Source organism: Neoarius graeffei, chromosome 20 (assembly GCF_027579695.1).
Source record: "Neoarius graeffei isolate fNeoGra1 chromosome 20, fNeoGra1.pri, whole genome shotgun sequence".
Lineage (NCBI taxonomy): Eukaryota > Metazoa > Chordata > Actinopteri > Siluriformes > Ariidae > Neoarius > Neoarius graeffei.
The window spans coordinates 22,966,352-22,987,478 of NC_083588.1; the positions used below are offsets into that span (position 1 = coordinate 22,966,352).

Consider the following 21,127-nt stretch of genomic DNA (forward strand, 5'->3'; position numbering starts at 1 on the left):
ATTTTGCTGAGTAAACCAATCAGGATGCTCTTTGTCTAGCATGCGCTACATGAACAGGCACACGCGCACTCTCTCTCGCTCTCCCTTGCGCGCTCCGTCGTATGCGCACATTTTAAGATGCGCGATGCAGACAATGTTTCGCGTGTACGCTCTTGCTCGCTTGCTCTAGATTGTGGGAGATATTTTCCAATTTGCGGGCATCAGGGAGCCACTATCAATATGCGGGAGACTCCTGGAACTTCCGGAAGACTTCGGATGTCTGCGTTATAAGGTGACCACAGATCGTTAACCATACACACACACCCTGAAAATTTCTCAACGGATTTACATCAATCTCAAAAACGATCATTTTGGTCTGAAAAAGTCAGAAATCTGCCGATCGGCAGAAAATTCTCATCCCTGTATATGAATCCAATATGCAGCAGTCTACCAAGTCAAGTATTACCAGTGGAGAGGGACAACATATTATATTGGGAGCAAGGAACTATCAGACAAAAAATGTGTGAGAAAATTTAAGGTTTATTTTTGTAAATGTAACCGAGACAACGTGATAAAAGCAGTTTGAAAAATACTTGCAGGACACCCATATTTCTGAACATTTGCAAGTTCTGTGCAACTCTCTTATAGCAGTTTGCACTCGCTATTTGGCTTTTTTACCTGGGTATATCTGTCAGCTAAAAATGAATGTACACTCACCACCCACTTTAATAGGAACACTTGTAAACATGCTCATGTACGCAGTTATCCAATGGAGAAATTATGTTGCAGCAGCACAATGCATAAAATTGTGCATATACAGGTCAAGCGCTTCAGTTAAAGTTCTAGGGATGATGAATTTTCTGTTTCAGAAAATTGCCAATTCTGTTTTGTGATTTTGCCAATTACATTTTTTTTTCATTTTCTGTAATAAGGAATGGGAACAGTTTCCATGTACCGATGATGCAGTTTTGGAGTTCTGAAATCTATAAACACAAAACTTGAGCAATACATTTTTATTAAATTTCTACATAATTATAGACTCTTAGGTTCAAATTGAGAGAGTAAGAAAAAAGATGAAGAAATGAATAGTATCACCGTTGAAAGACATCAAAATGAAATGTTCATCAGAATTGTGAGCTGCTTTATATTTTCTGGGGAGAGGCATTCCCCCTTACAATCCCTCAATGTCTTTTTTTTTTTAATCCAATCAGTGTGCACACTAATCATAAGCCCTCGCATCATTTACAACCTGGCGGGGCGTTGATAGTTTGTTGACAACCCAGTTTACATCGAGATTCAAAAAAACTCGCTGTAATCACTGTGTGGATTGAATTTCTTGAGTTTTGAAACTGGATGTCCAAAAAATAAAATAAAAAATTAAATAAAATAAATTGTGGGTGGTAAAAGAGAGCAACTGGACTTGCTTGAAGATTCTTGAAGACGTTTCACCTCTCATCCGAAAGGCTTCTTCAGTTCAATTCTTCAGTTCTGAAGAAGCCTTTCGGATGAGAGGTGAAACGTCTTCAAGAATCTTCAAGCAAGTCCAGTTGCTCTCTTTTACCACCCACAGTTACTATGACCTGGATGACTGAGAATCTTCACAGACAAAAATAAAATAAAAAAATTCCATTTCAAAATGGCAATTCCGTTTCGGATAAGCGATACCACGATGTCCGCGTTTTCTCCATGATTTTGGAAAATCATCCCTAAAGTTCACATCAAACATCAAAATGGGGAAAAAGTGTGATTTCTAGGACTTTGACTAACTATGGCATGGTTGTTGGTGGCAGATGGGCTGGTCTGAATTTCAGAAACTGCTGATCTCCTGGGAATTTCACACACAACAGTCTCTACAGTTTACAGAGAATGATGCGAAAAACTAAAAACAGTGAGTGAATGAAAGTTCTGTTGGTGGAACCACTTGTCAATAAGAGACATCACAGAAAAATGGCCAGATTGGTTCGAGCTGCCAGGAAGGATATATTAATTATTCACAGTGCATTGGCTCCCAATCAAATTTCGTATTGATTATAAAATACTACTATTGACCCATAAAGCACTGAATGGTCTTGCACCACAGTACCTTAATGAACTTCTGGTCCTTTATGACCCGCCATGCCTACTTCGATCAAAAGGTGCAGGCTATCTGCTGGTACCTCATATAGTGAAGGCTACATCAGGGGGAAAAGCCTTTTCTTACAAAGCCCCGCAGTTATGGAACAGCCTTCCAAGTAGTGTTCGGGACTCAGGCACAGTCTCAGTGTTTAAATCTAGGCTGAAAACATATCTGTTTAGTCAAGCCTTTTGTTAATAGTTTTTATTAGGTAAAGGTATACTACTTCACTAGGTTGGGGACTAAGAATCTCATCTCATTATCTCTAGCCGCTTTATCCTGTTCTACAGGGTCGCAGGCAAGCTGGAGCCTATCCCAGCTGACTACGGGTGAAAGGCGGGGTACACCCTGGACAAGTCGCCAGGTCATCACAGGGCTGACACATAGACACAGACAACCATCCACACTCACATTCACATGTACGGTCAATTTAGAGTCACCAGTTAACCTAACCTGCATGTCTTTGGACTGTGGGGGAAACCGGAACACCTGGAGGAAACCCACGCAGACACGGGGAGAACATGCAAACTCCACACAGAAAGGCCCTCGCTGGCCATGGTGCTCGAACCCGGACCTTCTTGCTGTGAGGCGACAGCGCTAACCACTACACCACCATGCCGCCCCGGGACTAAGAATACCATCAAGAAAATTTTGTGCAAACCAGTCATATTAACATAGATATTTAGGCACTGCCTAAAAGGCAGAGCTCCCAATGAGCATATGAATAAAATATTTACAAGGGCACAAAATCAACCTGAATACAATTACAATATTATAGCATATGAACCATCAAATTGTGTAGTGCAGTGTATTTCATGTTAATATATTGCTGCATTGTCTTATGACAGTATTTTCAATAAAACTCTTCCTGCACATACATCCGTCTACTGCCCTTACATGACAGAAAATGTCAATTGTCCAATGAGTTAGTGGACTAATCAAACTGTTTTAACTAGTTTTACACTCACCATCCAATTTGTTAGGAACACCCATACACCTGTTTTATGCAGTTATCTAATAATCCAATCCCTTGACAGCAGCAGAATGCATAAAATCATGGAGATAAAAATCAAAGAGTTAGTTAATGTTCACTTCAAACATCAGAATGGAGAAAAATTGGGATCTCTGTGACTTTCACTGTGGTATGGGTGTTGGTGCCAGATGGATTGGTTTGAGTATTTCAGAAACTGCTTATCTCCTGGGGCTTTCATACACAACAGTCTCTAGAGTTTACACAGAATAGTGCGGAAAAAAAATTGAGTGAGTGACAGTTCTGTGAATGGAAACGCCTTGTTGATGATAAGGTCAGAGGAAAATGGCCAGAGTGGTTCAAACTGCCAGGAAGGATATCGTAACTCACAGCAACTCTTTACAGCCGTGGTGAGCAGAAAACCATTTTAGTATGCAACAGCAGACAAGCACATTGGATTCCACTCCTGCCAGCCAAGAACACGAATCTTAGAATCAAGAACAAGTTCCTATTAAAGTGGATGGTGAGTGTATATGAAACTATTATGAATATTTTCTATAAAATGGGTTAGTAAATAATCCCATGTTATTTTTTAAAAGGCAAATTAAAAATACGCGCTTGATAAAAACCCATCTTATGTAAATAAAAATACAAATTTTGTTGTCTGTTGGCTGTGTTTGAGATACATCGCCTTGCACTTACGATCAGGTACCCTGTGGTGGTACACATGCGTACAGATGTCGTATGGTCAAACCATCAAAAATCAGGTCGATGCATTTTCTTAAGTATGGGGCTCTGCTAAGCACGCGCAGGGAGCTCTGCTATTACTGGCATTAATTTTAGAATATATAAAATAAAAAAGCAAGCCAGTACAAATCCACAACTTAATACAAATAAAACTATTCATTCAATGATAAAAAAAATCCAAAACTATCACCGTATTAAATGGAGGACAGGTTTGTCTATCTGCGCACAGCCATAAACAAATGCCTCAGCTGATGGAGAAATTAGCACTTTATTATTGTTATATTATTATTATTATTATTATTATTATTATTGAGAGCATCACTATACATGCAAGCACAAAAAATAGCATTTCTGAAGCATTTTTTTTAACCTAGCAAAATTTTTAGTACAGTTTATCAAACATTTAAACAGAACATTTTTAAAAGACTGATAAGAGGCCCAGTGTTTGTTTCATATTGTATTCATTGATGATAATTTGAATGATCCATAGAACTAATTATAGAACATCTGTGTCATGTCACATTTGTCAGTAATGCTGTCGAGAGTGCCAGTCCGAACCCAACTACAAACATGGCCACTCAGAACGACAACACTGACGAACCACAGCGCCTTCTATCTCCTGTTTATTAAATACGCCTGTCATACCGAGCTTATGATGAACTTCCTGGTTCATCAGCCCCTGCTATATAAACACCTCTCCAACTCGATGTGAAGTATCGTTCAGTGTTCGTTCCTGTCATACCGAGCCCTTACTCTACTGCCTGCTTTATTGTGTTCTCGACCCTTGCTCTCATATCTTTCTCGTTATTCTCTAGCCCTGTCCGCATTGCCCCATCTACCGATCAATTGCCCCTCGCCTGTCCCATGACCTTGATTCTAGTCTCTCATTTTGGCTTTGTTTCCAGTTTGCTTTCCCCACTCTCCCCTGCACATACATCCGTAAGTGCCTGCATCCTGACAGGATACTTCACTGCGATGGATGCAGCAGAGGAGGCAAGGCAAACTGCTCTGAGAGCTCAGGGGCACTTCTTGGGGGGGGGGACATCAGCAGATGCTTGCCAATCTCAACACCAAGATGGCTCAGCTAGCTGCCGCGATGTCCCCTCAAGTTCCGCGCTTTCGCTTCCATGCCCAGAGAAATATGCCGGGGATGCGTGTAGCTGTAAGGAATTTTTGCTTCAGTGCTCCATGTACTTCTCTACAATCCAACACATCTCCAACGAACGTAAGATTGCAAGGTTTCTTTCATTCCTGACCAGCAAGGTGATGCAGTGTGGAGAAGTGGGGGGGGGGGGGAGCACACAACCTCGTATAATTGTTTCCTCGTATAACTGTTTCCTCGTACTATAGTGATGGCCTACTGACCATCACACAGGGCTCTAGGAGAGTTGCCGACTATGCCCTAGATTTCCGAATCCTCGCAGCAGCCAGCAGATGGAATGAGCTGACTCTAAAAGCTGTTTTCCGCCAGGGGCTCCGCCCTGCTGTATTGAGTAAGCTGGTGTACCATGATGAACATCTTACCTTAGACGCCCTAATTGATCTCACGATTTGGCTGGACCATCTACTATCCAGTCACCCACCACTCAAGGAGGAGGTGACGCCCACTTCAACCACCGATGCTCCCACACCCATGGAGGTCCCATAAACTTGTCTGAAATGCTCCGAATGAGATCGGAGGAGGAGAGAGAGCCTGTGTTTCTACTGCAGGAGTGCCAACCATCAGATTATTCAGTGTCCAGCCTGCCCACCGCGCACCAGTTCTGCAGAGACCGAGGCTGACCTGGTGAGTCCAGTGAGATCATTTACAGCTCAGTCTTTCAAGGTTTCTGTATTGCTAAAACTGCCTTCCTCGACCCACATGCTTTCTGCATTTGTTGACTCAGGGGCAGAGGGGAACTTCATTGACAGCTCAGTCATCCAGAAGTTCAGTTTGCCCACAAACCCTCTGCAGAGCCCACTCAGCATCAGCACAATCAATGGAGGCCTGAGAAGGGATGGCCTCGTCACCGCCCGGACTGCTCCCATGCACATTCAGGTGGGAGCCCTCCATTCAGAGCTAATCTCACTCCTAGTTACCACTACCGTACATCATGACATCATTTTGGGTTATTCTTGGCTGCAGCTTCATGACCTGTTCATCTCCTGGCAGAAGATTCTCCAATGGTGCCCGACCTGTTTTCAGAACCATCTTCAGCATCCTCATCTAAGTCTCTCCTCCACCTCCATAGAGTCTCCCCAGCCTGACTCCCTAGAAGGGGTCCCAGAGTGTTACCTGGACCAAAGGGAGGTCTTCAGTAAGGGTAAGGCGTGCGGCTGACCACCACACCGCCCCTACGACTGTGCCATTAACCTCCTACCGGACGCTTCTCCACCACGCAGTTACATCTACGCTCTGTCCCAGACAGAACAAGTGGTGATGGAGGAGTATATACAAGAGGCCCTGAAGCAGGGGTACATACGCTTGTCTACATCACCTGCATTGGCAGGATTCTTCTACATGGAGAAGAGAGGAGGCAGCCTCCACCTGTATATAGACTTTCAAGGACTCAATCAGATCTCAGTGAAGTATCCATATCCTCGTCCTTTGGTGCCCTCGGCTTTAGAACAGCTCCGTAGCGCCAAGGTGTTTTCTAAGCTAGACCTACGCAACGCCTACAACCTGGTCCATATACGAGAATGAAATGAGTGGAAGACGGCCTTCAGCACCAACGCCAGCCATTTTGAGTACCGAGTGATGCCATATGGCCTCTCTTCAGCACAAAGCGTGTTCCAGTGCCTCATCAATGATGTACTTCGGGACATGTTAGGGAGATATGTGGTGGCGTATATTGAGGAGATCCTGATCTACTCCCCAGATGAAGAGAGCCATCTCCAACACATGCTCAACCGCCTGTTAGAAAGCCACCCTTACAGTGGTGCTTGAAAGTTTGTGAACCCTTTAGAATTTTCTATATTTCTGCATAAATATGACCTAAAACAACATCAGATTTTCACACAAGTCCTAAAAGTAGATAAAGAGAACCCAGTTAAACAAATGAGACAAAAATATTATACTTGGTCATTTATTGAGAAAAATGATCCAATATTACATATCTGTGAGTGGCAAAAGTATGTGAACCTTTGCTTTCAGTATCTGGTGTGACTCCCCCTTGTGCAGCAATAACTGCAACTAAACATTTCCGATAACTGTTGATCAGTCCTGCACACTGGCTTGGGGGAATTTTAGCCCATTCCTCTGTACAGAACAGCTTCAACTCTGGGATGTTGGTGGGTTTCCTCACATGAACTGCTTGCTTCAGGTCCTTCCACAACATTTCGATTGGATTAAAGTCAGGACTTTGACTCGACCATTCCAAAACATGAACTTTATTCTTCTTTAACCATTCTTTGGTAGAACGACTTGTGTGCTTAGGGTCGTTGTCTTGCTGCATGACCCACCTTCTCTTGAGATTCAGTTCATGGACCGATGTCCTGACATTTTCCTTTAGAATTTGCTGGTATAATTCAGAATTCATTGTTCCATCAGTGATGGCAAGCCATCCTGGCTCAGATGCAGCAAAACAGGCCCAAACCATGATACTACCACCACCATGTTTCACAGATGGGATAAGGTTCTTATGCTGGAATGCAGTGTTTTCCTTTCTCCAAACAGAACGCTTCTCATTTAAGCCAAAAAGTTCTATTTTGGTCTCATCCATCCACAACATTTTTCCAATAGCCTTCTGGCTTGTCCATGTGATCTTTAGCAAATTACAGATGAGCAGTAATGTTCTTTTTGGAGAACAGTGGCTTTCTCCTTGCAACCCTGCCATGCACACCATTGTTGTTCAGTGTTCTCCTGATGGTGGACTCATGAACAATAACATTAGCCAATGTGAGAGAAACCTTCAGTTGCTTAGAAGTTACCCTGGGGGTCATTTGTGACCTCGCCGACTATTAAATGCCTTGCTCTTGGAGTGATCTTTGTTGGTCGACCACTCCTGGAGAGGGTAACAATGGTCTTGAATTTTCTCCATTTGTACACAGTCTGTCTGACTGTGGACTGGTGGAGTCCAAACTCTTTAGAGATGGTTTTGTAACCTTTTCCAGCCTGATGAGCATCAACAACGCTTTTTCTGAAGTCATCAGAAATCTCCTTTGTTTGTGCCATGATGCACTTCCACAAACATGTGTTATGAAGATCACACTTTGCTAGATCCCTGTTCTTTAAATAAAACAGGTTGCTCACTCACACCTGATTGTCATCCCATTGATTGAAAACACCTGACTAATTTCACCTCCAAATTAACTGCTAATCCTAGAGGTTCACATACTTTTTGCCACTCACAGATATGTAATCTTGGATCATTTTCCTCAATAAATTAATGACCAAGTATAATATTTTTGTCTCATTTGTTTAACTGGGTTCTCTTTATCTACTTTTAAGACTTGTGTGAAAATCTGATGATGTTTTAGGTCATATTTATGCAGAAATATAGAAAATTCTAAAGGGTTCACAAACTTTCAAGCACCACTGTATGTCAAAGCTGAGAAGTGCAAGTTCCACATGCATCGTATCTCCTTTCTGGGGTACATCATCAGTACCTCCAACACCCTGACCCTACCTGACCTTTCACGGTCGAAGTGGACACCTCCGAGACGGGTGTAGGAGGGGTCCTCTCACAGCGCTTCAGCGAGAAGCCCAAGCTCCACCCAGTTGCATTCTTCTCAAAGAAACTCACCTCGGTGGAGAGGAACTATGACATCAGGAACAGAGAACTACTCACTATCAAGCTTGCTCTGGAGGAATGGAGACACTGGCTCGAGGGAGCCACTTACCCCTTCATCATACTTACAGATCATAAGCACTTGGAATATCTCAAGAAGGCCAAGAGACTTAATCCACGCCAAGCCTGATGGGCTCTGTTTTTCATGCTCTTCCACTTCACAATATCCCATCATCCAGGCACCAAGAACACTAAGGCAGATGCCCGGTCACATGTCTTCAAGCCCATCTCCTCATGACCCTGAACCTCACCCATCCTCACACCCGAATGCTTCATCTAAGCAATTTCATGGGACCTAGACAAGGAGATAAGGGAGTTGCAACCACAGACTCCTCCAGCTAACTGCCCACCTGGCCACCTGTATGTCCCCAACCATCTCCGAGGTAAATTCATCACTTGGGTACATGCATCTCCTGCCACCGGTCACCCAAGCAGTCACTGTACTCACCAACTGCTATGGAACAAGTACTGGTAGGAGAATATGTTGACTGAGATCATCCATTTTGTCTCCTACAAGCCAAGGTACCTCTAACACCTCCCGCTGGCAAACTATGCTCTCTCCCTGTACTTCAGAGACCCTGGTCTCATCTGGTCGTTGACTTTATCACCAACCTACCATCATCCCAGGGAAACACTACCATCTTGGTCATCATCAACAGGTTCTCCAAGGCACTGAGACTCATCCCGTTACCCGACATCCCCACAGCTTTCCAGACTGCTGAACTGTTATGTATGTATGCATGTATTCAGATACTTTGTCATCCCAGAGGATATAAGTCAGCGACCGTGGCCCTCAGTTCATCTCTCGTCTATGAGCCAGTTTCATGGAGTAGTTAGGTGTCTCGGTGAGCCTCACATCCAGATATCACCCCCAGTCCAATGGCCAGGTAGAGAGGGCTAACCAGGAGATAGGATGTTTCCTCAGAATCTTCTGCATGTGGAACCAGGGGGACTGGGCCAGTTTCATCCTATGGGCCAAGTATGCACAGAACTCCCTGAAGCACTCTGCTACACAACTAACACCCTTTCAAGTGCATGCTTGGCTACCAACCCCCCAGTTCCCATGCCGACTCACCGGCATGGGTACAGGCAGTGGAGGAGTGGTTCTTGTGCAGCCAGTCAGTTTGGGAGGAGGTTCATCGATGCATCGAGTCGGTCAATGCCAAGTATAAGGAATACACCGACAAGCACAGGAGTGGCAACCCTGAGTTTTTTCCTGGTGACTGGGTATGGGTGTCAACTAAGTACCTCAAGGAACCCAATACTTGTAAGCTACAGGCATGCTACATCGGACCTTACAAGGTGTGCCGACACATCAACGAAGCCTCCTACAGGCTTGAGCTCCCACCGCACAGTTGCTTGTTACCCATGTATTATGTCTCCTGTCTGAAACCTGCCATGCAAGGTCCTTTGTCCACAGACACGCTCACCCCAGACCACCAGTCACCTTGTCCAGAAGGGGATCCCATCTACCAAGTAAACAGAATCCTAGACTCTAGGTGCAGAAGAGGTCAGCTTGAGTACCTGGTAGATTGGGAGGGCTATGGGCCTGAAGAGTGAAGCTGGGTAGGAGCAAGGGACATTCTTGACCCTCTCCTGACTCAGAAGTTCCATAGCCAACACTCTGACAAGCCTGCATCCAGAGGGTGGAGGGAGCTCCTTTGGGGTGTGGGGGGGTGGGGGTTCTGTCAGTAATGCTGTCGAGAGTGCCATGTCCGACCCACCAAAACTCACAGACCGGGGAAGGAGGGCATTAATCAGAGATGCAACAAAGACACCAACAATAACACTGAGGGAGCTGCAAAGATCCACAGTGGAGATGGGAGTATCTGTCCATAGGACCACTTTAAGCCATACACTCCACAGAGTGGGGCTTTATGGAAGAGTGGCCAGAAAAAAGCCATTGCTTAAAAAAAATCACGTTTGGAGCTCGCCCAACAGCATGTGGCAGACTCCTCAAACACATGGAAGATTCTCTGATCAAATGAGACAAAAATTGAACTTTTTGGCCATCATGGGAAATGCCATGTGTGGCGCAACCCCAACACCCTGAGAACACCATCCCTACAATGAAGCATAATGGTGGCAGCATCATGCTGTGGGGATGTTTTTCATCTGCAGGGACAGGAAAGCTGGTCAGGACTGAAGAAAAGATGGATGGCACTAAATACAGGGCAATTCTGGAGGAAAACCTGTTTGAGTCAGCCAGAGGTTTGAGACTGAGACGAAGGTTCATGGTCCAGCAGGACAATGACCCTAAGCAGACTGCTAAAGCTACACTGGAGTGTATGCTTTAAAGGGAATGGCTTAAAGGGAAACATTTAAATGTCTTGGACTGGCCTAGTCAAAGCCCAGACTTCAATCCAATTGAGAATCTGTGGCATAACTTGAAGATTGCTGTACACCAATGCAACCCATCTAACTTAAAGGAGCTGGAGCAGTTTTGCCTTGAGGAATGGGCAAAAATCCCAGTGGTTAGATGTGCTAAGCTAATAGAGACATACCCCAAGAGACTTGCAGCTGTAATTGTAACAAAAGGTGGCTCTATAAAGTATTGACTGGAGGGGGGGATACTTATGCACCCTCAAGATTACTGTTTTTTCATCTTAATTATTGTTTGTGACACAATAAAAACAAAAAAAAGTGCACCTTTAAAGTGGTAGGCATGTTGTGTAAATCAAATTGTGCTAACTCCCCAAAAATCCATTTTAATTCCAGCTTGTAATGCAACAAAACAGGACAAACACCAAGGGGGAATGAATACTTTTGCAAGGCACTGTACAACACCCATGAACCACAGCGCCCTCTATCACCTGTTTATTAAATACACCTGTCACTCGTTTCCTGGTTCATCAGCCCCTGCTTTATAAACACCTCTCACACTCTCACTTGATGCGACATATCATTCAGTGTTCATTCCTGTCATACCGAGCCTTTAGTCTACTGCCCGTTTTATTGTGTTCTCGACGCTCGCGCTTGTATCTTTCTCGTTATTCTCTAGCCCTGTCTGCATTGCCCCATCTACCGATCAATTGACCCTCGCCTGCCCCATGACCTTGATTCTAGTCTCGCGTTTTGGCTTTGTTTCCAGTTTGCTTTCCCCACTCTCCCCTACACATACATCTGTAAGTGCCTGCATCCTGACAACATTACAGTAATTACAAGCTAATGGTTATAGTATTCTACTTGAACACTAAACCTTAAAGTCTTTATTAAGACATCAGTACTAAAAATGAATTTCACTGACAATTTAAACTGGCACAAAGTCACTTTACACACTCCACTATATAATGTATGTTACCATTGCATTACTCCTTGCTCATTTTACACTACCTGTTTGTCCTTTTGACTTGCACTCATTTATGTTTGTCCTTCATTTTGTATTTTATGTTGCACCACGCATCTTAGAGAAACGTTATTTCAACCTTACTGTGTACTTGTAGAAGGGCAGGCTGACAATAACCATCTCTTGAATGATAAGCTAGTATTGAGTTAATTGCTGACATGATACTCCTTACTTCCAATGTGGAAACTGCTGCCATTTTATTTTGGTCATGCTTTTTTAATAACATTATGTCACACATTATTAAAATGGGGCTTTCAGAAAATTTTGAGTTCTGTAATTCCAGATTAACATGACTGCATTATTATATAGCTACAGTGGTGTTAAAGTCAAACAAATCCTTCAGTTAAATTACTACAATGAAAAGCTCTATCTGACGAGCTCATATTTCATCTTCATATACATTTGGAAGAGCTCACTGAGTAGTCTTCTCCAGTCTGATTTTGTAATGTACAAGCTTGTGAAAGAAACAGCAAAAAGCAATTGAAAAAAAGTATTTTAATAGCATGACTTTCCAAAAAAGGAGAAGCGAGCAGAGTCAGACATTCCGTGATCATGAGAATGTCAGCATTTTTGACAGTTCCACTGGTATTTTTGACCTGTGTAATCTCACACATCCAGATCACCAAGGAAGATGGAGAGCAAAAGAGAGAAAGACTCACATCATGCTTGTTGAAATACATCATTGCTCCCTCTCTTTCCGAGAGAATAAATTTTCGACTCAGGAATTGGCCGTTGTCCCGCCCTCGTTTCCATAGAAACCCCTCCCGGTAACCTGTCAAGAGAGTCACAGCAGAAAGAATGAAAAGTTTGCAGTGTTCTTTCATGTTCTTTCATCTCACCTTGGAAGGGGGCAATCAACAGTGGCTCCACATATAGTGATCTTCCCTACTTGTTGAACCACTTTAGACCAAATCACCTAAATACACATGCACAAACAGTACATATGGCCATGTGTATCATTTTGTGCTGAGTTATATGTATATTTTGACATTTCCAGATAGTGTGAGAATGTTGTAATTTTTTTTTCTGCAAGAGCTGGTGAATTTAGTTTCAATACAGAAAGCCTAGATGAGTTGTTACACAGTGAACAGACACACTGGCTTACCCTGTTGAAGCAACAGTGTAAACAGAGGGAGGAAAAGATGACACCTGATACTGAAGAATTCAACAGGGATTCAACAGAAAGCTCTCTCTTACACATACTTGTTCTCTCTCTTACTCTCAGAGTTCCTCTCATTCTACTTCTACATTCATTTCCCCATGGAAAAACCTAACCCAGGCAGGAATTTTGGAACACACACACACACACACACACACACACACACACACACACACACACACACACACGAGTGCCTATGCCCCGGCTGGTTACTGTCACAGACAAAATTGAACATTTTATAGGTGATGTAATTTTCCTTTGGATTTACTCAATATGGCTTATTGCAAAATGAAATGAAAGTGCAAAATGAATACTTTTTTACTGTGACAGACTAATTAATGAAAAATACATAACTTGGTTGGTTGCTGTCAAGTTATGGAGGCAGATGTAAGCACAGTCTTTTTATTAACAAAGAGCAACCCAAAATCAAAAAAGTCAAAGTAACTATCATGGGTAGAACTGAGAAATGTGATTTGGGGAACCATAGCGTTCAACACCCAAAAGGCTAAACACAACAGAAACTTAGCAATTAAACACAGAAACATCAGAAATTAAACAGGGATACTAATTAAAGAAAAAAAAGTGAGTGTGATTAAGTAAGTCTTCAAACAATCTGAAGAAACTGTCAGAAGAGCAGGCGACGTATGGATGCAATCGCGGAGAAGAGTCCATGGCAAACTGGTAAACAAATCCAAATCGTGATCCAAAGCATAGTCAGGAGAAGCAAGGGTTGAGCGAGCTGCAATCAGAATGTCAGAGGCAAAACAAAGTCAAGGAAGGAGGAAGCAAAGTCATAAACTGAGAAAAGCAGAGCAGAATGTCAAAGGCTTGGTGCATTCAGGTGCTTTAAATACGTTTAGCGGCGATAGAGAAATGTGGACCAGGTACGGCACTAATTAGAATTTGAGAGAGGGAGAGCAGTGTAGAGCTTGCTGGGAGTTGTAGTCCATGGCAGCTATATTTGGAGGTTGTCATGAACTTCGAGCTTCTGCATTATTCATGACAGAACCCCCCACCCCCACCCCCAAGACACTCACTCTGGGAGCGTTTCTTCTTTTTGGGATGACCTCTGATTTTTCGGGGTACCTGGCATGAAACTCCTGCTTGAATAGTGGGCCCAAGATGTCCGTGGCTGGGACCCAACTGCATTCCTCGGGGCCATAACCTTCTCAGTCCACCAAGTACTCGATGTTGCCCTGTTTGCAGTGTGAGTTGAGGATTTTGTGTAACAAGTACACAGGTTCTCCCTCCAGGTTAAGAAGTGCTGGGGTAACATGGCTGGGGTGTCGGTTGTTAGCTGGTTAGTCAGTTGATGGCTTGGTTCAAACCTCAGTAATCAATGCATGGCCTGAGGCTTCCTCCTTTCTTTTCAACAAAAAAAGAATCAAGTGGATGCAGGTGATGTGGAAGGACAACTGTACCTTTGCTGCAGTACCTCTTGTATGCACTCCCCCATGGCCCTTTGTTCAGAGATGGCTAGTGCATAGATATGGCAGTGTGGAGGCATGGTACCATGGAGGAGGTCAATGGCACAGTCGTAGGGCCAGTGAGGTGGTAGACCACTGGCTTTCCCCTTATTATAAGGCCTCCTTGTGTGTACTCTAGGATGGTGGGATGTGAGCCATGCTGATGAGATCAGGGCTCTCCATTGAAGTGGAAGCTAAAGTAAGTTTAGGTAGGTGCAGGCAGTGCTGCTGGCATGATAGGGACCATTTTGTGATTTTTCTGTGCTGCCAGAAGATATGAGGATCGTGACGCTGCAGCCAGGGAAAGCCTAGAATAATGGCCTGGCTTTGTGTGTGGGTGACAAATAGGGAAATGGTCTCCCTGTGTAAAGCACTGACCTGAAGCTCCAGAGGCAAGGTGTGGGTAGTGACGAACCTCTCCCCAATGGGTCTACCATCAATGGCCTTAATGCTTACATGTTGAGGGAGCTCCTGTATGGGTATCTGGAGTTTCTGGATGACCATGCTGTCAATGAAAAAGTTGTCGGCTGCCCTGGAGTCTATCAGGGCAGAGAAAACATGGGAGGAATCTAGGAACTTTAGCACCACATTTACTTTGAGAAACTGGTATGGTGGAGTTAGAGTGTGACTCGCCAGTAGGGTTGCAGGAGTGCTGGTAACTCCCTCGGTTCCAGCAGATCTTCTAGGGCTTCTGGGCCAAACAGGACATTGCACCAGCAGGTGACTGGCTCTTCCGCAGTAAAAGCACTGGCCCTCTTGCCATCTTTGTTTGCATTTGGAATGGTTCATATGGGTATTGGAGATCTTCATGGGTGTAGGGGTACTGGAAATCAATGTGTTCAGGATGGAACTTTGTAACCATGGCCTATTTTGAAGGAGATTGTCCAGCCTGATGGATAGGTCAATGAGGGAGTCCAGGGTTTGTTGTTAATCATAATAGGCTAGTTCTGTGAGAAAGAGTGGGTCAAGACCCTGACAAAAAGCAGCCTTCAAAGCAAGCTCATTCTACCCACTCCCAGCAGCAATGGTATGGAATTCTAGAACATATTCAGCAACTCTCTGATCTCCCTGCCGTATTGTCAATAGCCACTCACTGATCTCTATACCCTCTGGCTGATGGTCAAACACTCTCTTAAATAGTTCCATAAAACACTCATAAGAAGTTGTGGGCTCACCACCCTTTTCCCACACAGTGGTCACCCAATGGAGTGCCTTCCCAGTGAGCAAGTTGATAAAGTGTGCAAATTTTTTGCTGGTGGTCAGTCATGCCTGTTTGTGTAGTGAACTAGAATGAGCACTGAAGCAGGAAGCCTTTACACTCAGAAGCCTCCATGGAGAATTTGTCAGGTCGAGGCATGAGAGGAGCACTCGTGGTGGGTGTGGGGCACATTAGGAGTGCCTGCGACACCGCAGTGGTGAACTGTGAGGTACAGACAACCAGTTCACTAAACATCTGCTGGTGTTCAACTAATATAAGCATCCCTGTGCTGAAAAAAAACAGTCTGCCTTGTCTCCTATGCTGCATCCATGATCGTGGCAAAGTATTCTGTCAGAAGAGCAGACAACTTATGGATGCAATCACGGAGAAGAGTCCGTAGCAAACTGGTAAATTAATCCAAATTGTGATCCAAAGTGTAGTCAGGGGAAGTGAGGGTCGAGCGAGGCGTAGTCAGTGTCAGAGGCAAAACAAATAGCAAAGTCATAAACTGAGAAAAGCAGAGCAGAATGTCAAATGCTTAGTACGGTCAGTTATGTGAATGCTAAGCAATACTTCACAATCAGCAGGTGGAAAAAGAGTGCTTTAAATATGTTTAGAGGTGACAGGGAAACGTGGACCAGGCGTGCCACTAATTTGAATTCGGGAGAGGGCGGGCAGTGTGGCGCTTGTAGTCCGTGGCGGCCATGTTTGGAGGCTGCCGTGAACTTGGAGCTTCCGCATTATTCATGACAGAAACAGATTTGAGTGCAAGTTGGATCAAAGACTTTAAGTCATTTGTGCTTCCAGCCAAAATATGCAATGTATTTAAAAAAGGGAGTTATGTATGTTATGAAAATGAAATCATTTGCTGTTTATCAATTCTGATAAAATACTTTGCAATGCTACCACCTCATCAGTGCATATAAAATTAATAGCTTCACTACTTGTAGCAATGCTAGTACAATGTTTGTAAATGAAATGTAATTATATTAAGTGTATCATTTAAGTGCATCATATCAAGTGTATCAAATTACTTAAAGTGCACTGAAAATTATTGGCCAAAACTGTTTTCATCAGATTATTTTGTACACAAAAATGTACTTGTAACAATTACCAAATCAAGGCTTCATTTGCATATGTAATTACACCATCATTAGCTGAATGTGCTGCTTCAGCTACGTACAGAGTTGGTCAAGGCTGAAACAACAAAGTGACCATCTGAGTGTCTTATCAGCACCCTTAACAAAAATGTCCAACAGGCAAGAAAACAAGAAGGCCTCACTATTGGGGAGCAAGTAGAGGAGTTCACATACCTGGTGGCTTGTAGGGACACTCAAGTTTTGGGACACAAAGGGCACCATGCTACCGGATATTTGGAGTCACCACAGTAGTAACACAATCTCTCCTGAATTCTGGCCTCATGTGGTTGACACTGCTTTGTTTTTCTTGGCCAATTTGAATAAGCTCCTCAGAGAGAAATGCCAATTCTGTGAGAATGGTGTGAGCCCTGCTTTAAGTGCTGGCCCGTTCCTACCTCTACCAGTGACAAGAGTTCTGAATTCCAGTGCAAACTCCATGTCACTGCATTTGACTTGTCTACTGAAGAGAAGTTGCTCCCCTACTTCTTTTCAGTCTGGTGAGTGGTCAAAAACTCGTTGGAAAAAAAAAACTGATGAAGTGGTCATTTGGGATGAATGTCTCCCCTCCTTGAGACCAGACTGCAGTGGCCCAGGTAAGTGCTTTGTCAGTTAGAAAATTGACCAACTAGGCAATTTTGTATTGAATCAGACACTCCTCTTTGATTAGAGAATGATAGAGAACACTATAGCATGTACCCTTTGCATAGGGCCTGGTCACTGGAGTATTTGTACAGGTGTGCTACAAGTGAAGAGACCACTGGAGAACATGCCACTGGGACAGTTACAGGCAGACTCAGTATGTTGGTGACTTGTGTGAGTCTCGCACTGCTCATTGCTCACTGCTATTGTTCCCCAATGAGAGGGCCTTGAGCTGCTAGCACCTGCTGCCAGTCTGGCACACCTGCTGCTTCCATGTGTCAGGTGGCAAAGACAGACTCAGACACAGATGTACACTTTATTTTAAAAGGCAAGCAGACAAATCCAAAACGTGAAGCAATGCTTTGTCAAAAACAAGCACAGAATCAAGTGATCAACAAACAGGCAAAACATCTCAAAACTAGGAATGAGAATAGGATCATCCATCCATTATCCATAGCCGCTTATCCTGTGCAGGATCGCGGGCAAGCTGGAACCTATCCCAGCTGACTATGGGTGAGAGGCGGGATAAACCCTAGACAAGTCGCAAGGTCATTGTAGGGTTGACACAAAGATAAACAACCATTCACTCTTATTCACACCTACGGTTAATTTAGAGCCACTCATTAGCCTAACCTGCATGTCTTTGGACTGTGGGGGAAACCAGAGTACCTGGAGGAAACCCACGGAGACACGGGGAGAACATGCAAACTCCACACAGAAAGGCCCCTGTTGGCTATTCTGCAGCTGATTGGCCACTCCCAGGAACAAAGATGCCAGCACTTCCATGCACTGGCATACAGTGAGATTGGCTTCCCATTCGCCTTCGTCCAACAGCTCCAAGACTCCCACTGACAGTGGCTGCTGAGTGAAGAGTGTGACGCCAAGGACATCATCAACCAGGTGGCACTGGAGCAGTTCGTTGTTTGACTGCCAGGAGGAATGTCAGCCTGGGTTCAATGCCACTGCATGGCATCTATGGAGAAGGTAGTCCAGCTAGCAGAGGACCATCTGGTCCTTCTGGTCTCCTGTCCCTTCTCCCCCCCATCCCTGCACCATGGAAATAGGAGCCAATTCCCCCAAAGCCCACTCCCTGAACCCGTGTCCCTCCCTGTTTCCCCTCACCCCTTTGTACCTCTGTGTAAATGCTGCCACTTTCCACAGGTGGATCCATCCATGCTCACCAAGACCATGACAAAGCCCAGGTAGGTCTGCAGGTGCAACAGGAAAAAGCTTGGCATTTCTGGGATCAATGTCCTCTTAATGAAGTGGGGATTCTTTTTTTTTTTAAAGATATTTTTTTGGGCTTTTTGCACCTTTATTGGATAGGACAGTGTAGAGACAGGAAATGAGCGGGAGAGAGAGAGACGGGAAGGGATCGGGAAATGACCTCGGGCCGGAATCGAACCCGGGTCGCCCGCATTCATGGTATGGCGCCTTAACCACCTGAGCCACGACGCCCCCTGAAGTGGGGATTCTGATCTGCATTCCTGATCTGCCTTGGGTCTCCCCCGATTGAGCAGGTGTGTACCAAGTGGCAGTGGGTATTCAGTGGGGTACACATCAGGCCTTGGTGGATTCTGGTTATAATGAGACCACAGTTCCTCAAAGCCTGATTCAATAGTGGGCATTGAAATACACAATTGGTGAAGATGAGATGTGTACATTGGGATGTTCACCAGTATCCACTGGTGCCCATCATGATCCAATTCAGGGGCAAAAAGCATAGTGTGGAGGCGGCAGTTTGTCCTTACTTCACCTATCCACTAATCCCAAGGACAAATTGGCCAGGGTTTAAAATATTAATCAAACAATTATTTGTGAATGGGTCCTGCTGCAGTGGCACTCAGAGGGATTCCAGTGGAGAGTTATCTGGGGAGGCGGTCTCAAGACCATCTGCATCAGCTCCACATCAGGGGACCCACTCCTCCCCTCTCTACAGAGATTTACATTTGGGATTTCCTGTTGGAGCAGTGGCGAGAGGAAACTCTGAGGAATGCTTTTGATCAAGTGAGGGTAATCAATGGTTAAAACCTCCATATGAATGCTGCACTCTCCTACATGTATTTTTGTGTTATTAAAGACAGGTTATATCGAATGATGCAAGACACTCAAACAGGAGAGGAAATGATCCAGTTGCTGGTCCCAAAGAGCCATAAGGGGCTTTTATTCCATGTGACTCAACATAACCCCATGGTGGGGAAATAAAGTCAGGACAAAACACTGAAATGGCTCATGGCCCAGTTCTACTGGCTGGGCATTCACGGGGAAGTTTGCAGGTGGCGAACGGCATGTCACAAACGTCAGCTGGTGAATCGACTGGCCACCCCAAAAACACCATTGGGCACATTACTATTGATCGAGATGCACTTCAAAAGAATTGGTATGGATCTTGTTGGGCCATTAGACCGATCTGCACAAGTGTATCGCTTTAAGTTAGTCATAGTGAACTATGCAATGTGATACCCGGAAGCAGTGCCTCAATGCAACAATTCTGCATGCAGTCTTGCAGAAGCACTTGTCCACATTATCTCCCAAGTCGGGATTCTGAAAGAGATCCTGATTGATCAAGGCATAACATTCATGTCACAGCTGAAGGAAAAATAAAAAGTATGGATCAGTCCAGTTCTGTGTAGACTTTAGAAAAGTCAATGCGGTGTCTAAATTTGCATATCCGATTCCTTGCATTGATGAACAGAATCCTCCACCCACACAGTGCATATGCCACTGGCAACGAAGATGACATCATTTACAGTAATGATTGACAGTGGCATTTACAACATCTGAGGGCTGTCCTGAGATCCTTGAGGCATATGGGACTCACAGCAAGCCCAAGAAATTGTGCAATTGTGTGGGTGTAAATATGGTACCTGGGTTTCCACTTGGGTCATGAGCAGGTGCATCCCCAAATTGATAAGACTGCAGTGATTGTGGCCTGCCCAAGACCCAAGACCAAAAAGGGGGTGAGAAAGTTCCTGGGGCTTGCTGGCTATTACAGAAGGTTTGTATTAGGGCAGTACGATATGGGAAAAAATGAATATCCCGATACATTTTCTCCATTTCACGATATACGATATATATCTCGATATATTTAAATCTCCTCTAAAGGACCCCATGAAATCTAACTTTTACTCTTTACTGTTTTCACGACAATCCCTGCAGATTAACTAACATTCTTGGTTAACTTTACAGGTGGTTTTCAACAACACATTTTAAATTTTCATGTTAGTGATTAATCACAACTGAATTGAAATAAGACTATTTTTATTCAACAAAGATATGGCACAAACTGCAAAAACAATCTTGAAAATTGCAACAAAGGGGCAATACAATACAGAGCTGCTCAGAGCTCAAATCAATAAAGTGCAAGCTCAAAACTGATAAGGACATTTAGCCTAAATAAGAAAAGTGCTCATTCATTAAATTATTTTTAAAAAAAAATCTCCAAGCTATTAACCTGACTACTGAGAACCACTGGAACATTCACAATAGAGAGAGAGAGATTGAGGGAAAGAAGAGAGAGATCTGCAAAACATAATTTCTCTCTTTGCACACTTTTGAACTGAATGTTTTCTGGCTCTGCCTCTCAGATGTGTATAATTCCA

The 21,127-nt window shown here is 44.0% G+C and overlaps 1 protein-coding gene across 1 annotated transcript in view; it reads right to left on the minus strand.

Annotated features, from left to right (window-relative positions):
* LOC132868491 (arf-GAP with dual PH domain-containing protein 1) overlaps window positions 1-21,127 on the minus strand; it is a 217,609-nt gene that overhangs the window by 18,163 nt on the left and 178,319 nt on the right. The window contains exon 5 of the mRNA XM_060901406.1: window positions 12,584-12,696. Within this exon, the coding sequence (XP_060757389.1) occupies window positions 12,584-12,696 (113 nt within the window). The remainder of the gene's footprint in view (window positions 1-12,583; window positions 12,697-21,127) is intronic.